The 20,055-nt window shown below is 37.8% G+C and overlaps 1 protein-coding gene across 5 annotated transcripts in view; it reads left to right on the forward strand.

The window, feature by feature from the left end:
- Nucleotides 1-19,127, forward strand: part of PLGRKT (plasminogen receptor with a C-terminal lysine) — a 270,391-nt gene extending 251,264 nt beyond the window's left edge. For all 5 annotated transcript variants that reach the window (XM_063696423.1, XM_063696424.1, XM_063696421.1 and 2 more), the window contains 3 exons: nucleotides 15,211-15,341; nucleotides 15,912-16,021; nucleotides 18,733-19,127. In XM_063696423.1, coding sequence (XP_063552493.1) covers nucleotides 15,211-15,341; nucleotides 15,912-16,021; nucleotides 18,733-18,854 — 363 coding nt within the window. In that variant the 3' untranslated portion in view covers nucleotides 18,855-19,127. The remainder of the gene's footprint in view (nucleotides 1-15,210; nucleotides 15,342-15,911; nucleotides 16,022-18,732) is intronic.
- Nucleotides 19,128-20,055: the final 928 nt, after the last annotated feature.

The raw sequence follows: 20,055 nt of genomic DNA on the forward strand, positions 1-20,055 counted from the left end.
TTGGACAGGGAAACAGATCTCTAACTTCCCAGGCAGCCTGAGTACAGATTCATTCTGAAATGAAGGCTTAAGGGATTTTATTTCTTTATAAAAATTATAAATTTTTGAATAGTTAATATGTGTACATGAATCAAAATTCTAAAAGAACAACAAGGTATATATTGAAAACTTCCTCTTACCCCTGTCCCCAGCCACCTGGTTCACCTCCTCAGATACATCCATTACTAGTTTCTTGAATAGTCTTTCAAAGATAGTCTATACATAGTTAGGCATATTGGAATATGAATATATGTATGTATGTGTATGTATATACAGAAATGACAAAAGGTAGCTTACTATACCCTTTCTATACCTTGCTTTTTCCATTTAACAATACCTTACAGAATTTTCCACATCAGGACATGTAGCTGCATAGGGATGATGATGATGATGATGTTAATAAGGAGGAAAAGGAGAAAAACAGTTTCTACTGAGTGCTGATTCTGCTGGAAAGTAGAATTACTAGATCAAAGAGTAGGTGCATTTTAAATTTTAATGTTGTTGTTTCCAAATTCAGCCATAGGGTTGTACTACTTTTATATGCTATTCTCATTAATAATGAAGTCTCAAAACAACCCCAGAGGTAGTTAGTATTATTACCCATATTTTACAGATAAGGAAACAGAGAGATTAAGGGACCTACCCATGGACACAAAGCTAATAAGTGGTGGTGGCAGGATGCAAATGCAGACAGTCTGGTTGCAAGGCCCAGACGTGGCCCCTTCACTGCGCCTCTCCCTTGTGCTGCCTTGTGCAAACATCACCACCCTCCATCTCCAGAACATTTCCATCTTAACCAAATGAAACCTTGTACCCATTAAACACAAACTCCCCACTCTCCACTCCCTCCAGTCCCTGGCAACCACCATTCTCCTTTCTGTCTCTCTCTATTAATTTGACTACTCTAGGTATAAGTGGAATTATATAATTTGTTCTTTTGTGATTGTTTGTTTCACTTAGCAAAACATCTCCAAAGTTCATCCATGTGGTTGTATGTGTCAGAATTTCCTTCCTTTTTATGGCTGAATAATATCCTATTGTGTGTATATGTACATTTTGTTTACCGAGTCATCCGTTGATATGCGCTTGGGTTGCTTCTACCTTTTGGCTGTTGTGAATAATGCTACTATTAATGGAGGTGTACAAACATCTGTCCAAGTCCCTGCTTTCATTGCTTTTGGGTATAGACCCAGAAGTGGAATTGCTGGATTATATGTTAGTTCTATGTTTAATTGTTTTAGGAATCACCTTACCATTTTCCACAGCAACTGCATCATTTTACATTCCTGCCAGCAGTGCAAAAGGGTTCTGGTTTCTTCACATCCTCACTAACAGTGGTTATTTTCTGTTTTTGTTGTGTGTTTGTTTGCTTTATTTTGGATAATAGTCATCCTCTTGGGTAGAAAGTGGCAATTTCTTTATTTTTAATGTATGAAGTATGTCCATATTTTCCTTTATTTTCCCTGCCTTCCTTGAAAACATCTTTGCCTCTCTAAGGTTATACAAGCAGTTTCAAAATTTTACATGTATTTATTATTTCATTTGGTACATTTAGGGCTTTGATTTATCTGGAATTCATTTTCTGTTTTATTTGATACTGGGGACACTAATTGTCTTCCCCCAAACTGAAAACCAGTGATGCCTGCATTGTTCCTGGAAGCTCATGCATTTTCCTTTCCACCATCCTGTCATTTCTGTGGCTCCTCCCCACCTCCCCCACACATACCTGGGGCCCATAATGAACCACTATTGTTTTCAACACTTTATATCTTAGCTTGCATGTCAATACTATCAAATTAGGCTTTCAGTTTCAGCAAAAGAAGTCAGTGTGACTAAACAACTCATAATGTAAAATGTACATCTTTTCTTATTAAGGAAAAACATTCAAAGGACCAGAAAAGTTTTATAGTATAGAATTTTAATTACATTTATATTTATGCTTCTGAAGTTGACCTCTCATTCCTTATCTGTGGCTATTCAGTTTGGGTTTTTATTTAGCATTACTTTGAAGTTGGGACGTGGTGAGTGTCTACAGGGATTAAATAGTAACAAATCTAAGATTTGTTGGTTGTAACTGGGTCAAGCTGACCTTTCTGTAGAAATCTTAGATTTATACAAATGAGAACATAATAGCATGTAAAAATAATGACTTTTTTTCAGTTTCAGGAATTAATGGTATTTCCTAAAATAATGAGATGCTATGTTATTTTTGTGATCATATGGGAATATGAATGTTGGAAGTATTATTTTCCAGAAATGGATAACTAAATAATGAATACTTTCCATAATCTACTTTTGTTTTTATATTAAAATCAGGCTTAAATGAGAAATTTCTAGCTTAAAGACTTGCCTAAAATTATTTAGCATTGGAAATGACCTGCCCCATGAGTCTTGAAGCTCAAGAAGTTTGGGGACCTTGCCCACAATCACATAATAGAGCTAGAATTTGAACCCAATTTCATGTGACTCTAAAGTGTGTGTTCTTTCCATAAGCAAAAAGGTGTGGAGAAGTGAGCATGTGTGGCCTCAGTGAGGCTTGAAGCCTGGGGTCAAGGGAAAGCCTGGCAGGACATGAAGCTAGACTGTTAAGTTGGGATGGGATTTTTAAAGACCATGTCTTGTCTAGGAGCTAAAGAACCACTGAACATTTTTAAGCAGGAAAGCAACACCAGATCATTTTTGAGAGAGGAATCTGGCAGTAGTATAAAAAGTAGATTAGAGGGGGAAGAAACCAAGAACAGAAAACACAATTTAGTGATCACCTCAGTGGTTCTATTGATGGGTAATGATGGTCTGAACTGGAGTAGGGGCTGCAGATAGGAGACTTGGTTCAAGAGTTACTCAGAGATATTATAATAAGATTTTGCTCTCCATTTCCCAGTGGAGATCCCAAAGGACAGTTAGAAATATAAGCCTACAGCCAAGAACAGTTCTAAGGTAGAGATTTGAATGTAGACGTCATCAGCAAGAAGTAGTGGTTAGAGCCCAGAAGGTGATGATATTATCAGGAACTGAGAATACCAAAAGGAGGTGTCTGAGAAGGACATTCTGGGGGAAAGTGAACAAATACAGGATTTGAAGAGGGACCCTCTCTGGAAAAGGCTCCAATGCCTGGCTGTTCTTAGGAGGTGCCTTTTCCCTTTGTATTTCAGTTATGGGAGGGGAGCAAGACTTGCCCTTTTAGAAGAACTTCCTTAGCTTCCTGTTCTGTCCCCACCTTAAGCATAGACAATTCTTTTTTTTTTTTCTTTTTCTTTTTTGAAACAGGGCCTTGCTCTAGTCACCCATACTCTGTCACTGCAGCCACGACATGCCAGGCTCAAGTGGTCTTCCCACCTCAGCCTGCCAAGTAGCCAAGACTACAGGTGTGTGCCACCATGCCCAGCTAATTTTTATTTTTCCTAGAGACAGAGTCACACTATGTTGCCCAGGCTGGTCTTGAACTTACGGGCTCAAGCGATCCTCCTGCCTCAGCCAGCCAAAGTGCTGAAATTACAGGCATGAACCACTGTGCTCGGCGTAATTTTCTCATAGAGCCAAAAGCTTGACCTGGTCTTTCCCAGGGTCTTGGTTCAGAGCCCCAGACCCACATTTGTGCAGCAGAGTAGAGAAGGCCATCCCTCAAGAAATGTTGAGAAAGTTGAGTTTACAGAATGTGGTCATTATTTGGACGTCATGGTTTCTCCCAGTTAGTTCTCTGAGGAGTTAGATAAGCAAGGAAGAGGAAGTCACAAGGTCCATGGAAGGCTTAATTTCAGAGAGTGGTAGTCGCTAAAATTACACACTACAGTGGATAGGGGCATAAAATGCTGGTGAGAAATTGGAGGCAATGAGTGTACAGGCTCTTTCAAAGAGATTTAAACGGAATAATTTGGGTCAGTCTATACCCCAGGTCAACTTAGAGCTCATTATATGTGCCTTTTTAAAATTCTTGCACTAATTATATAGAAAGGTGAAGGATTTTGAGACGGCAATCACATACACTGTCCATTCCACCCCAATTTTCCATATTAACGTGATTATTGCAAGTAGACGGCAAACTTTGGCTTTGGAGCAGGCAGGCCTGGGTTTGAATTCCAGATCTGTCACTTAATAACTGTGACCACAGGGAAAATCACTCAAATTCTGATCCCTAGTTTCCTCAACTGTAAACTGAGATAATACCTTCAGTGGCAGGTAATACTAGTTGGATTCCATTCCAACTCCCTAATAGCATGCCTGCCTATACAACAGAGGCTAGAAAGCCACAGAAAATTTCCAGACTCCCTCGCAGCTGGGTTTTACATCTGACCTGGTTCTACCAAGTAGGCACCCCTGAAGGAGCCTTGGGAGGTGGAAGTGGGCAGTGAAAAGCTTCGAGACGACATTAGCTCTTGTAAGCACGGTAGCAGAGGTGACTGGTATTTTGGAAGTGGTGGAGGTGACGTTTCAATATTTAGTCCTGAGCACCTGTGGCAGGAGGCAGTAGCTGTGGAGTTCCCCTAGGAGAATCCCACGTTCTGGCTGAACATTTCTCCAGAATGGCTGCATCATTCCTGATAATGTAGAATGCAAACTTACTTCCATGCTCCCCCAGAAATTCTGTAATTGCCAGATACCCTGAAATCTATCTTGTTCTGTTTAAACTACTGTTTAGGATGGATTCCATTGTCTGCAACTCATAGACTAACCTCATAGGGTTTGGGGGAAGGTTAGGCATATTGGAATATGAATATATGTAACTTGCATATACTGTGCACATGGTGATCCACATTATTATTTTTATTAGTGCATCACCTGTTGTAATAAAATCAAGCATGCTGCAATTTCTTAAGAATTTTCTTTGAGAGACTGAGGTGAGCAGATCACGAGGTCAAGAGATTGAGACTATCCTGGCCAACATGGTGAAACCCCATCTCTATAAAAATACAAAAATTAGCTGGGCGTGGTGGTGTGTGCCTGTAGTCCCAGCTACTTTGGAGGCTGAGGCAGGAGAATTGCTTGAACCCAAGAGGCGGAAGTTGCAGTGAGCCGAGATCGCACCACTGCACTCCAGCCTGGGAGACAGAGCGAGACTCCATATCAAACAAAAAAAAAAAAAAAGGATTTTCTGATATTGTTTTTTGCAGCACGTCTTGGTTCCAAGATTCTTAGGTATCCTAATTATTATAGAGTATAATACTTAGGTGTCCTAAGTATTGTGGAATAGAGGTCTTTTGTGCACTGTTGGGAATGACATAGTGGAATATTAGCTATCATACTATGAAATATGTACTCTTTAAAATGAGGAAATACACGATAAATGAAAACACCCTTATTGTTTTTACTCAATAGACAATCTGGAATTGTCTTCAACTTCAGTTGACAGTGCTGATAACTTACCAGACACTGTTAGGAGCTGTGACTTTCAAGAATTTTAGATAATGGTTGAGAAGTTGTATTAGTCCATTTTCACGCTGCTAATAAAGACATACCTGAGACTGGGGAGAAAAAGAGGTTTAATTGGGTTTACAGTTCCGCATGGCTGGGGAGGTCTCAGAATCCTGGCAGGAGACAAAAGGCACTTCTTTCCTGGCGGTGGCAAGAGAAAATGAGGAAGAAGCGAAAGCGGAAACCCCTGATAAACCCATCAGATCTCGTGAGAGTTATTCGCTGTCATGAGAATAGCATGGAAAAAACTGGCCCCCATGATTCAATTACTTCCACCTGGTTCACTCCCACAACATGTGAGGATTGTGGGAGATACAATTCAAGTTGAGGTTTGGGTGGGGACACAGCCAAATCATATCAGAAGTGGATGGTCTTTTGTTGTTTCTTTCCTAGGTTCTGTCAGCGGCTCAGCTTACTGGCATCTTCTGATCTTTTTAGAAAAAGTCTAAATATTTATTTTGGAATCTACCTCTTAATATGGCATTTGGCATAAAACACAGGTTTTTGCCAAACTGAAATTCTCATTTTTACATATGGCAACCTTATTGTTTATAATAAGATGTTACATGTACGTGTAAGAATGGATGTAATTATGTTGTAATCTTTATTGGAAGATATATAATAAGATGCTGTTACCACAGCTTTTAAGCCTTTGAATAATACTACAACTCGGTTTGTATTCAATTATTTTTTATAAGTTATTGATAAAGGGGGACTTTTTTTCTTAAGGCAAAAAGAACTTCAAATTACTACTGATTTCCTCATTGAGATTCTTCCTAGACTGGACATTGAACATTTAACATATCCGTCAAGCAAGTTAAGGTTAAATGCCACTTGCCACAGCTTTCATTATGGCTGCTTTGTTTTAACAATGTCAGTTTATGTTTTGTTTTTACCTGAAACATCGATTTTCTTTTGGTTTGGAAGGTATTAATAATGTTTCTGTTAAGTTAACAAAGGCATAGATAAATATAAAATACTCTAATTTCGGATAAAAACAAAACAAAAACAGGTCTACATGACCTTTTGTGGTAGAACATGTAGAATAACTTTTTGGCAAATAAAAGTTTTGCAAATAAAAACAAAACTTTTCTATCATGTGAATATACTGTGCATAAATTAAAATGTCATTGGAAACAAAAACATAGTAGTAAACCGATTTGTTTCTCAGAGTTGGGTTAATTATTTCTCAAAAATAGGGAAGGCTCCAATAAATATGAAATTAAAACTGCAATAAGAATGATTTTGGATAATGTCATTGCCTTTGTGTTATACAATGTTTTGTGTGTCCAAATGAAATTTAATAACTTTACTATTGTATTAAGGGGAAAATTGTATTAAATAGTCTGTGGACCTTTACATAATTGCCCCTTTGGAAACTCAACAGATTGACAAATTACTGAGGTCAGTAATTTTGTGGCTGTTCTTAATATTTTTTAAACAAAGAAATTGAAGAATGAAAATACACAGGAAAGAGCTGATGTAACAATTTTATGAATGTGTTTAGAATGTGGTTCCTCCTGCTATGTACAATTATTTCTAATATGCTAGCTTCCTTTTATGTTTTTTATTTTTATTTTTACTTTTATTTTTATTTTTTATTGTACTTTAAATTCTGGGATACATGTGCAGAATGTGCAGGTTTGTTACATAGTGCCATGGTGGTTTGCTGCACCCATCAACACGTTATCTACATTAGGTATTTCTCCTAACGCTGTCCCTCCCCTAGTCCCCCCACCCCATGACAGGCCCTGGTGTGTGATGTTCCCCTCCCTGTGTCCATGTGTTCTCATTGTTCAACTCCCACATATGAGTGAGAACATGTGGTGTTTGGTTTTCTGTTCCTGTGTTAGTTTGCTGAGAATGATGGTTTCCAGCTTCATCCATGTCCCTGCAAAGGACATCAACTCATCCTTTTTTTATGGCTGCACAGTATTCCATGGTGTATATGTGCCACATTTTCTTTATCCAGTCTATCACTGATGGGCATTTGGGTTGGTTCCAAATCTTTGCTATTGTGAACATTGCTGTAATAAACATATGTGTGCATGTGTCTTTATAGTAATTTATAATCCTTTGGGTATATAACCAGTAATGGGATTGCTGGGTCAAATGGTATTTCTGGTTCTAAATCCTTGAGGAATCACCACACTGTCTTCCACAATGGTTGAACTAATCTACACTCCCACCAACAGTGTAAACGCGTTCCTATTTCTCCACATCCTCTCCACCATCTGTTGTTTCCTGACTTTTTAATGATCACCGTTCTAACTGGCATGAGATGGTATCTCATTGTGGTTTTGATTTGCATTTCTCTAATGACCAGTGATGATGAGCATTTTTTCATATGTTTGTTGGCTGCATAAATGTCTTCTTTTGAGAAGTGTCTATTCGCCCACTTTTTGATGGAGTTCTTTTTTTCTTGTAAATTTAAGTTCTCTGTAAATTCTGGATATTAGCCTTCGTCAGATGAGTAGATTGCAAAAATTTTCTCCCATTCTGTAGTTGGTCTGTTCACTCTGATGATAGTTTCTTTTGCTGTGCAGAAGCTCTTTAGTTTAATGAGATCCAATTTGTCAATTTTGGCTTTTGTTGCTATTGCTTTTGGTGTTTTAGTCATGAAGTCCTTGCCCATGCCTATGTCCTGAATGGTATTGCCTAGGTTTTCTTCTAGGGTTTTTATGGCTTTAGGTCTTACGTATAGCTCTTTAATCCATCTTGAGTGAATTTTTGTGTAAGGCGTAAGGAAGGGATCCAGTTTCAGTTTTCTGCATATGGCTAACCAGTTTTCCCAACACCATTTATTGAATAGGGAATCCTTTCCCCATTTCTTGCTTTTGTCAGGTTTGTCAAAGATCAGATGGTTGTAGATGTGTGGTGGTATTTCTGAGGGCTCTGCTCTGTTCCATTGGTCTATATATCTGTTTTGGTATCTTTATTTTTTATAATTTCAACTTTTGTTTTAGATTCAGGGGGTGCAGGTTTATTATGTGTGGCACTGAAGTTTGGGGTATGAATGATTCCATCACCCAAATGGTGAGCATAGAACCCAACAGGTAGTTTTTCATCACTTGCTCCCCTTCCTCTCTACCCCTTCTAGTAGTCCCTGGTGTCTATTGTTGCCATCTTTATGTCTATAGTTACCCAGTGCTTAGCTGCCACTTACAAGTGAGAACATGAGTTATTTGGCTTCCTGTTCCTTTGTTAATTCACTTAGGATAATGGCCTCCAGCTGCATCCATATGGCTGCAAAGGATATGATTTAATTCCTTTTTATGGCTGCATAGTATTCCATGATGTATATGTACCACGTTTTCTTTCGCCAATCCACCACTGATGGGCACCTAGGTTGATTCCATGTCTTTGCTATTGTGAATAGTGCTGTGATGAAAATATGAGTAGATACGTCTTTTTTGTCAAATTATTTATTTTCTTTTGGATATATACCCAGTAATGGGATTGCTGGGTCAAATGGTCATTCTGTTTTAAGTTCTTTGAGAAATCTCTAAACTGCTTTCCACAGTGACTGAATTAATTTACATTCCCACCAACAGTGTAAGCATTCCCTCTTCTCTGCAGCCTTGCCAGCATCTGTTATTTCTTATCTTTTTAATAGCCATTCTGACTGGTGTGAGATGGTATCTCATTGTAGTTTTGATTCGCATTTTTCTGATTATTGTTGTTGAACATTTTTTCATATGCTTGTTGGCCAAGCATATGTCTTCTTTTGAGAAGTGTCTGTTCATGTCCTTTGCCCACTTTTTAATGGGATTATTTGGTTTTTGCTTATTGAGTTAAGTTCCTTATAGATTCTGGATACTAGACCTTTGTCAGATACATAATTTGCAAATATTTTCTCCCATTCTGTAAATTGTTTACTCTGTTGATAGTTTTGTTGTTGTTGGGCAGAAGCTCTTTAGTTTAATTAGGCAACATTTGTCAATTTTTGTTTTTGTTGTCATTGCTTTTGAAGATCTAGCCATAAATTCTTTGCCAAGATCAATGTCCCGAATGGTTTATTTCAGGTTTTATTCTAGGATTTTCATAGTTTAAGGTTTTCCACTTAAGTCTTTAATCCATTTTGAGTTAAGTTTTGTATATGGTGATAGGTAGGGGTCCATTTTCATTCTTCTGCATATAGCTAGCAAGTTATCCCAGCACCATTTATTAAACAGGGAATCCTTTCCCTGTTGCTTATTTTTGTCAGCTTTGTTAAAGATCAGATGGTTGTAGGTATGTGGCTTTATTTATGAGTTCTCTATTCTTTTCCATTGGCATACGTTTCTGCTTTTGTACTAGTACCATGCTGTTTTGGTTATTATAGCCCTATAGTGTAAAGTCAGGTAGTGTGATGCCTCTGGCTTTGTTCTTTTTGCTTAGGATTGCTTTATCTATTTGGACCTTTTTTGGTTTCATGTGAATTTTAGAAAAGTTTTTTTTTCTAGTTCTGTGAAGAATGATGTTGGTAGTTTGATAGGAATAGCATTTAATCTGTATTTTGCTTTGGGCAGTATGGTCATTTTAACGATATTGATTCTTCCAGTTCATGAGCATGGAATGTTCTTTTATTTGTTTGTGCTGTCTCTGATTTCTTTCATTCCTAGGGGTGTGTGTGTGTGTGTGTGTGTGTGTGTGTGTGTGTATCTGTCTGTCTGTTGTAAGCGGGATTGCATTCTTGATTTGGCTCTCAGCATGACCATTATTGGTGTGTAGAAATGCTACTAATTTTTGTTTGTTGATTTTGTATCTTGAAACTTTACTGAAGTTGTTTATTAGGTCTATTTATTAGGGCTAGGAGCCTCTTGGCAGCAACTTTAGGTTTTCCTAATATAGAATCATATTCAGTGAGGAGGGATTATTTGACTTCTTTTTCCATTTGGATGCCTTTTATTTCTTTCTCTTGCCTGATTGCTCTGGCTAGGACTTCCAGTACTACATTGAATAGCAGTGGTGGGAGGGGGCATCCTTGTTTTGTTCTAGTTTTCAAGGGGAATGCTTCTAGCTTTTTCACATTCAGTGATGTTGTCATAGGCTGTGAGTTTGTCATAGATGGCTCTTATTATTTTGAGATATGTTCCTTCGATGCCTAGTTTGTGGAGCGTCTTATGTGCTCTCTTTAATTGCGGTTCTCTAATTGTTAAACTAGCATCAGATAAGCCTGTAAAATCCTCAGAGTGTGAAGTTATAATCAGGAACATTTTGATTTCAAATTATTCTGTAGAGCAGTATCAAAAGGTCCAGAGATAAGAAAATTATTATTATAAAAGGTCTACATTTCTTTTAAAATAGGATAAAGAATTTTGTATTTAGAATTTGTGTTAACAACCATTAAGAGAACTTCCTGCACATGTTCTGTTTTGCTTTTATTTGTTGTTTTTAGTGTCAGTAATTGGGAAGGAAGGTTGAAAATGAATGTACACATAGTTAAAGGATGCCAATTATTGGTAAATTAATAATTGCATTAATTCATTTATCCCTTTATGGTTATTGAAAAATTTGACAGTCAAGTTTATTAATTTGATTTTTAAGATGTATGCAGATATAGACCTATGAATTTAAACATAATCTTATGAAATATAGAATAGTTAATAACATTTTAATTGATAATTAACATTACAGATCAAAATATCTTTCATTAGAATGTTTTGCTCATGGAGAGAGTCTGCATGGAATTTTTTCTCACTCTAGGCTCATAGTTTATCACAGATACACAACCTTGCTGATTTTCATAATTTATCTATGAAAGATGGACATGATTGCCATTATTCTTAACAGTAAGGGAACTGACTCAGAATATAATATTTGTTCATGACTAGTTTTTTAAATATACTTAAATTTGAGAGTAGTTTTAGGTTTTTAGAAAAGGCATATAGAATTCCTGAATACCCTACATTCATTGTGCCCTGCTGTTAACATCTTACCGTTACCATGGCACATTTGCCACAACTAAGAAACTAACATTGATTCATTACTATTCAATACATCCCACATTCAGATTTCATTTGTTTGTCTCTAATGTTCTTTTTCTGTCCCAGAATCTCATCCAGGATGCCACATTACATTTAGTCTTCTTGTCTCTTTAGCTTCTTCATCACTCACCCTGCCCTTTCATACTGTTTTCATTGGGAGCAAGTAACTAAGCAAAGCCCAAGATCAAGGGGTGGGAGTTAAGCTCCACTTCTTTGAAGAGGGAGGAGGAGTATGTATATAAATGAGTTGGAATTCTTCTGTACAGGATATTTGTCTCTTCTCCATTTATATTAGTATAGGCTTATGGATATTTATTTTGTACTTTAGGTTATAATCCAATACTATGTTATTTATATTGCTGATAAAATTGTTCCAGCTTTGGACATTTGGAGCTCTTTCAGATTGACCCCTGTGTCCCTTGGACATACTCCATCATCATTATTATTATTTTAGTATCTCTTGACTTTCTGGCACTATAAGATTCTGTTGGCTCCTCTTATACATTTCTTGCCCCAGTCCTAGGCCAGCTATTTCTCTAAGGAGCCCTGGTTTATTTATTTATTTTTTTTGGAGAGTAGAAATCATGTCTGGGTGTTTCTGGGTGTTAGGTATGCTTGTTTGCAAGGGGTTGTTATTGCCTCTATGCCCTGTCAGTGGACAGAGCTGAGAAAATGTATGTACTTACACTAAGCCATGAATGCCTAATCTATGCATGCATATAGATATGCATTTCTATAATTTCATCCTTGTCTATGTCTGTATCAAGCACTAAGCATGAGTTCATACTGATGTCATTGGCTCTAATCCGGTACCACATGGTTCATTCTAGTCTTTTCGTCTTGCTTGTTTGTAATCTCCCTGTTTAATAATAAGAAACCTGGCTTCCACCATCTTCTGTCAATTTACTTGTTGCTCATCTCCAGTAGACATGTAAAGCAGTTTCAGAATTGTTAATCTGTAACTTGTGAGAGACAGTTTTACTCAGTAGAGTACAGTGTTTATGTATAGTTGTCTTTAGTTTTACAGTTTTTAGTCAAAATACCATTTTCCAAAGACAGATCAGTTCTTTTCCCCCAACCCTTCATTGAGGTTGTGCCACACATTTGTAGTACAGTCAGATTATTTTATCACAGTCCCCATTCCATCTTGTGCATCCCTTGCCCTTTTGGCTGATTTGTAAAATTTGTATGCACTAAGGTTCACTCTGTGCTGTAAAGTTTTATGAGTTTTGACAAATGCAGAATGTCATGTATCCACCATGATAGTACCATACAGATTAACTCCATCACCCTGAAAGCCCCTCTGCTCACAATCTTTTGAGAGTTCCCAGGTAATCTCTTTCAGGTTGATATCTCAGGTTGATCTTTTGTGGGAAAAAAATATGAGCTATGAGTCTTTCATTTCAGGCGATGGTTCTCAGTCCCGACTGCACATGGGAACTATCTGGAAGCCTTTAGAAAATATGGATGCCTGATTTTACCTCCAGATCCTGACTTAATTGATCCCACCTGGTTTAGTTGGTCTGGGAGGTATATCTGGTTAGTAGACCTTTGAAAATCTCCCCAGATGCTCATGTTGTGCAGCAAAGGTTTAGAACCAGTCTGGACTCCTCTGTTTCTTGTTTGCTGCCTTTTGATAAAAACACAAATAATTAATTGCTGTATTTACATCACTTTGGGGGATATGATGAATCAGTATGTAAGTTTTGTAAATAAATAATGTAGCAAGGATGAATTTCACACACTAATCTTGTGCAAAAACACATCTATTTTTAATCTCTAATTGAACTCAAAATGAACCTCAATTTCTCTTGGTGACAGCAAATTTAATTTTGACAAGTCAAAGTTACTCAATTACTTCTAGTTTAAAACTCGGTTCTTTGGGAGAAAATAGTTGAATTCAGCTTTCCTCCTCCCCTTCTCCGTTCATCTTTTCCCTGGTATGACCTAGGCTTGGGTCCAGGTGATCTCAGGTGGCACCAGCATCAGGGAAGGCACATCTAGCCAGATGCATTTGGGGATCCCCAGACAGAGAATTATGGCCCTGCTTCCTGTGGAGAATGTTGGGAGGGAGCAGGTACTGCAGAGCTTAAATGGTTTCAGAGCAGACCTCACAGAGAGCATGCCTAAGAGAGGCCACTTCCGTCTCCCTCAGCGGCCAAGGGGTGTGAAGAAAGTCTGCAAGGTTCTCACATCAGCTGGAGAGGGCCAGAGAAGGTAGCTGAAGATTGAGAGCAGGTGGCCTACCAGAGTCCAAAACCTGGTGCCAGGGGACCCCATAACACACACTTGGGAGTGAATATAAGCCAGTGGCTGAGTGGGGAAGGCCACCGGATCCCAGAGGATCAGTAGCACCTGAGAGTATGGTGATGATGGTTACGCCAGCCTGGAACATGGCCACATGCCCTTAGGGAACATCATGTGGCGCTGTCCAGGTTGATTGAACAGAAAACAAAGCAGAAAAGCACTCTCGGGTGCTGCTGATCCTCTGGGATCCAGTGAGTGTCCTTCCCCACCCAGCCACTGGCTTATGTTCACTCCCCAAGTGTCTGTTATGGGGTCCACTGGCTCTAGGTTTTGGACTCATTGGTAGTCCCCCTGCTCTCAATCCGCAGCTACCTTCTGTGCCCCTCTCCAGCTGATGTGAGAACCTTGCAGACTTCCTCCACACCCCTTGGCTGTTGAGGGAGATGGAAGTGGTCTCTCTTAGGTGTGCTCTCTGCAAGGTCTGCCCTGAAACCATTTCTGCTCTGCTGTAGCTGCTCCCTCCCAGAATTCTCCGCAGGAAGCAAGGCCACAAGTCTTCTCTGTTTAGGGATTTCCAAACCCATCTGAGGCTTCCGTCATATCTTCTGGTGATTTAACCTCCCAAATAGGCCAAGGAGCCAAGCCCCATCTTTACATCTAAACTATCATTCGCCCCTCCCAGCTACTCCCCTCAGTAGAAAGAGGGCATGGAGGGAAAACTAAATCACATTATTATTCCTTCCTCTCCTCTTCCTTGCATCATGAACTCCCTGTGTATTGCCCTCTAGCTTGGCTAATGACATGTAGTGCCAAGATTTTAGAATTAAAACATCAACAACAATGCCAACAACACTTTTCTCTGTCAAGAATATAACTCTCTTCAAATAATGGGCTTGGGTTTACAGACAGTTGCTTCTCCTGAGTATTTTCTAAAAATCAATTTAGAAATTCAGTTTCCTTCTGTGTTCTGAGCCATCTGCCTTCTGTTCAAAGCAGTGAAAGGCACTGAACAAAGTGGTGAAGAACTTGAGGTGAGAAAAATGTGGCAAAGAAAAATCTCTATAGATGTCTCAAAACAACACCCATCTACTATCATATTGTGGTATGATATGGAGCAAATAAATACTCCAAATAAATTTCAATTTGGAATGGATTTGGAAGGCAGATTTCCATGCAAGTAGAAATAAAGGCCAATAAGATGTATCTACATTTAAAGACCCATAGATCTTTCCACACATGCAATAGGAAAAGCTGGACATTTATTTGAGGCTTGGCTAAAGCTCCAGACCACAGGCAGTCAAGACCTCAGGGTGTAAAAATGGAATATTGATATTTATTCTGTATTTATTCCAGGAAGATTTCACTGCCAAGGTGACAGTTGGTGAGAGCTGTCCAACGGAACTTTAGTCAAAGTCTGTTGAGATTTTTTTGAAAAAACATGAATTAAAGCAATTGAAGAATGAATCCGCTGGAAAAACAGATTATTAACTATTTGTTCAGATTCCAAAGATGAGTAACTTTACTTTGTCTTTTGTTTTGTCCTTAGCTGGAAAGGCAGCTCATCATGCAGAGTGAAATGAGGGAAAGACAAATGGCCATGCAGATTGCGTGGTCTCGGGAATTCCTCAAATATTTTGGAACATTTTTTGGCCTTGCAGCCATCTCTTTAACAGCTGGGTATGTTTGCTGTTTAACATTTTCTTCAATCATTTACTTCTTTTTGTGTTTTCCATTACCATTTTATTATGAAGTTGGCCAGAATAAGACTTTGGTCCAAATAGTGTATGTAACCAAAGTAACCTATTAACCTTGGTCCTTGGGGGTAACTCTGTGAAAGCAAGGCAGTAACAGTTAATTTAGTTTCCTAGGTTGCTTCTGTCTTTTTCTCTACTTTATTAGTTAGAGAGAGAGAGCACCAACTTGACACCAAGAAGGGCTCTATGTGTTTATCTCCACAATCCCTTAGTGGTAGATACCAATCCTTACTCATTTTAAAAACAAGGAACCTGAGCTTCAGAGTCCAATAAAGATGAGCAAGTCACAGACCTTGCCCTTGAGAACTGCAGAATCTGGTTAGGGGTATTGGGTAAGGAAATCCTATTTCCATAGAATTATCAAATGTATTAAGTAACTTCTGAAGGAAAAGGCATTCTTCCAAAAAGCAGGTCTTTTTTTTTCTTTAAGTATACAGATATGTATTTACAGGTTATTTTTTGTTATTGGTTCTTCTTTTAATTCTTGAGACAGAGCGATTAAAAAAAAGAAGCCAGCCTTCCTGGTCCCGATTGTTCCATTAAGCTTTATCCTCACCTACCAGTATGACTTGGGCTATGGAACCCTTTTAGAAAGAATGAAAGGTAAGTCTTTGATAAACGAGAGTTTCTATTTGCTGATTTATTTTCCATTTCAAGGATCCCTGCCTTAGGAACCTTTGACTTATAAAGATTCTGACAAGACTCTCTCTTTGAACCTCCAATGAGCAACATTTCTGCTCCCTTTCACACAGTGGTGTCCTAGAGCCAGCTCATACCAGCTCACAAGAACCAATTGCTACATTTTCAGGGATTGTGTAAGCTGGTTGTTAAACATAGTCACTTAATGTATTAAAACTTTTATAAACTTGCAATAAATAAATTACAGCAAATAAATAATATTAAATTGTGTTTAAAACAAAGGTAATAAACAGAACTCATCTGTTTCTAAATATTTACTATTATCCATACTCTGGTTATTTATAGGTATTGTATCTATGTGATAGAAATGCAGATATAATACACAGATAAAACAAAATACAGCTACAGTCCGGTTTCAGTGACATCCCATTGGTAGCCTGAAGTTGGTCTTGGTGGGAATATTTACACAATGGAAATCTGTTGTTGCCAAATCAAGGCTTGACTTCTTATTTTGTTGATTGTCTAGACCAGGGGTTGAAAAATGATGGCCTGAGGCTGGCCACCTATTTTCAAAAATAAAGTTTTATTGGAACACATCCATGCTCATTCATTTATGTATTGTCTGTGGCTGCCTTCCCGTTACCATGACAGAGGCATCCTTGAAACAGAAACATGAGTCTACAAGCCTATAATATTTACTGTCTGGCCCTTTAAGAAAGTTTGCCAACCTATGGTCTAGATTTTAAAAATTGATGAAGAAAATGCTAATAATGCAGATTAAGCTTAAAAGTGTGCTTTGTCTGTAACTATTACATTGTAAGTAGCATAAAAGTTGGTGAAATATTCTTCTAATATTGAAAAACTATTATCCAGTTCAGCAAATAAGTTGTTTACATCATTCTCAAATAAATGAAGTTCCAACATTTGTCTTGAAGCAAACAATTGTTTCACTTTTGTCCTACTCATTAGTGTAAATGAAAACACCAACCATCATCCATTATACTCTCTCATCAACTGCAACATAGGCTGGCTACGGATTCAAGCATTCCATAAAAATCAATGAAAGCATTCTGTGAGAATCAATTTACTATGTGGAATTTTATGTACATTTTATTATGTTACATATTTTTATGTATAGTGAACATGTATAACACATGTAATAAACATATATATTATACATTTATATACATTTTATTTTCAGAGAACTGGTTGGTAAATATTCACCAGCATACTGCTGCTGTCACAGAATCCTGATTTTTATTGCCCTGGAATTTGACCCAGCTGGCACAGAAATTTAATAGGAAATTTTTGTGGGAATTTCCTGTTTAAAAAAAAGTCAAATTCATCAGAAAACTTATCACATTAGAAAATGTAGATTATAGTTTTTTTCCATGTTAATAGTGATGACCCTAAAATATACAATCCCTATTCGACTGAGTTTATCATCAGCCATTCTTTTAACACATGATGAGAATTTACCAACTGGAAGAAAGGCTCTCTCACGTGGAAAACATCTAGTCTGTCATCAATGGCCAACCTAATTACATATAATTTTATAATGAATTTTACTTGCTATTTGAGACAGAGGTAAAAAAAATAAGACATTTGCAGATGATTGAAATGCTCTTATAATTTGAAAACTATGGTCTATTCTGTTGGGTTTGGAGTACAATTAATAGTGTGTTAAAAGAAGGCCAGGTGCAGTGGCTCACACCTGTAATCCCAGCACTTTGGGAGGCCAAAGCAGGCAGATCACTTGAGTTTGAGACCAGCCTGTCCAACATGGTGAAATCCTGTCTCTATGAAAAATACAAAAAATTAGCCGGTGTACACCACCTGTAGTCCCAGCTACTCAGGAGGCTGAGGTACAAGAATCACTTGAATCCAGGAGACAGAGGCTGCAGTGAGCTGAGATTGCACCACTGCACTCCAGCCTAGGCGACAGAGCTAGACACTGTCTCAAAAAAAAAATAAAATAGTGTGTTAAAAGAGGAGTACTCACAAAAAGTGTTACCTTTTAATCCCAAGGGAGGCTTATAAAATGTAAACATGTACTGTAATACAATTTTTTAAAATGTGCTAAGTAGTCTTCGACAATAAAACCTGGCAAATGTCACTGGGCCCAAGAAATTACTGCGTTGTGTAGCTCTTTGAAAGAGGAATTGTTTATAAAGATGTGTATATATGTATATTTGTAGGTATACAGACTAAAGAACATTTAATATTATTTTAAGTGTTTACAAGTAATGTCAGGTTGAAGATAAGCTTTTCTGAAAAATTAGAATTTGTAGTAAACTTTACTTTCTCTCTTGTCACTTATATTAAAGGACAATGGGAAAGACTATATGTGGTTTCTCTACCCAAATCCCTCCAAACAGAATTAATACGAATCCTGACTTTGGTTCAAGGGAAAAAATTACTTATCTTGATGTTCTTTCTCTTCTACATGTCAAAAATACCATCTGTAGCTCCTGATTTATTTATGGGTGTTCAGAATTCATCACTGTGTTTCCTCTGGGAAGTATATTACTTCTCCTGAGGAAAATGTTTAAGTGTGAGATTGGGGACATGGCTCATACGGTGTTAGAGCCTGTCAAGGAATATAGCAATCAGGCTTTGTCACAAACTGCTGATGACCCGTTTGTCACCTTGTGTATTTCTGTACTTTATTTAAGGTGAAGCTGAGGACATACTGGAAACAGAAAAGAGTAAATTACAGCTGCCAAGAGGAATGATCACTTTTGAAAGCATTGAAAAAGCCAGAAAGGAACAGAGTAGATTCTTCATAGACAAATGAAATCATGTTTACCAATCAAATCTCAAAGCACAGAATTATTGACTTGAATCATGGTTTTTACAGTTTTTTAAATGCTCAAGATTTTGATATTATAGATTTTATTTTAAAATATTAAAATGCAAGATAGTTTTGAGCTATTTTAAAATAAAATTTATAACATTCAACACAAAATCATGGAGGTGCTCTAAATAACTTTTAGATTTCCTCTCTCTGTGTGCATTACCAATATCTAAGTGTAAAATTAATAAATTGTTTTGAATTCCTGGAAGCAAATGCCCAGCTGCTCTCATTTCTCTGTCACACATACTTTCCATACCACATTCCATTTCCACAGATGCTTCTGTATTTTGAATTTGTCAATTGTGTCCTGCCCCTACATGAGAGAAAACAGTATTGTTTGACTAACATATATACTGCATTTTCTATGACTGGCACTGTTCTGAGTGTTTTGTACAAATTCTTGTAATCATCCCAATAATTCTATGAAGCAGGAATCATTTTATAAATGTGGAAACTGAAGCACAGATAAGCAGCTTGAACAAAGGCAGAAGCATGCAAGCCAAATCCAAGAAGTTGCTGCAGGTCATCCAATTTGGCTGGGCCAAAGCCATACTTGGCCAGGGCTTGGATTTGAACAAGTGTGGCTCCAGTGGCTGTGCTCTAAAAGGCCTTGACAAGGCCTTAACCAAGGCCTTAACTGATGCTTAACCTGCAAAGAACAGCTATAAAAGGGAAAAGGTAACAACATTCAAATAATGACTCAGGGCATAGTTGCTAGAGAGGTGGAAACAAGAGAGAGGTAGATTTGGATGACTGCCTTTTTATTTAGACTCACTGGGAAAACTCCTTATAAAATACTCCTATATATAAGTATTTCTTCAGATGCGAACCCTACATATAATATGCTCATTCCAAAGAGATTTATTGATACTACTTTGTGCCAGGCACTGTTGTAGACACTAGAGCTACGTCGGTGAATAAGTAGACAATGTCCTATATCCTGGGCAGAGGAATATGTTCTAGTGAGGGGTGGGATAATTGGGGCGGGCAACAAATTAACATCAAGATAAATAAGATCATTTCTAATCCTGGCAAATGCTTCAGTGGAAATGAAACAGAGTGATAAGAGAATGATTGGGTTAATGAGGTGGTGCTACTTTAGATCGGTACTGCAGACACTGCCTCTTTGCAGAGGTGACAT

The sequence above is a fragment of the Gorilla gorilla genome, chromosome 13 (genome assembly GCF_029281585.2).
Source record: "Gorilla gorilla gorilla isolate KB3781 chromosome 13, NHGRI_mGorGor1-v2.1_pri, whole genome shotgun sequence".
Taxonomy (NCBI): Eukaryota; Metazoa; Chordata; class Mammalia; order Primates; family Hominidae; genus Gorilla; species Gorilla gorilla.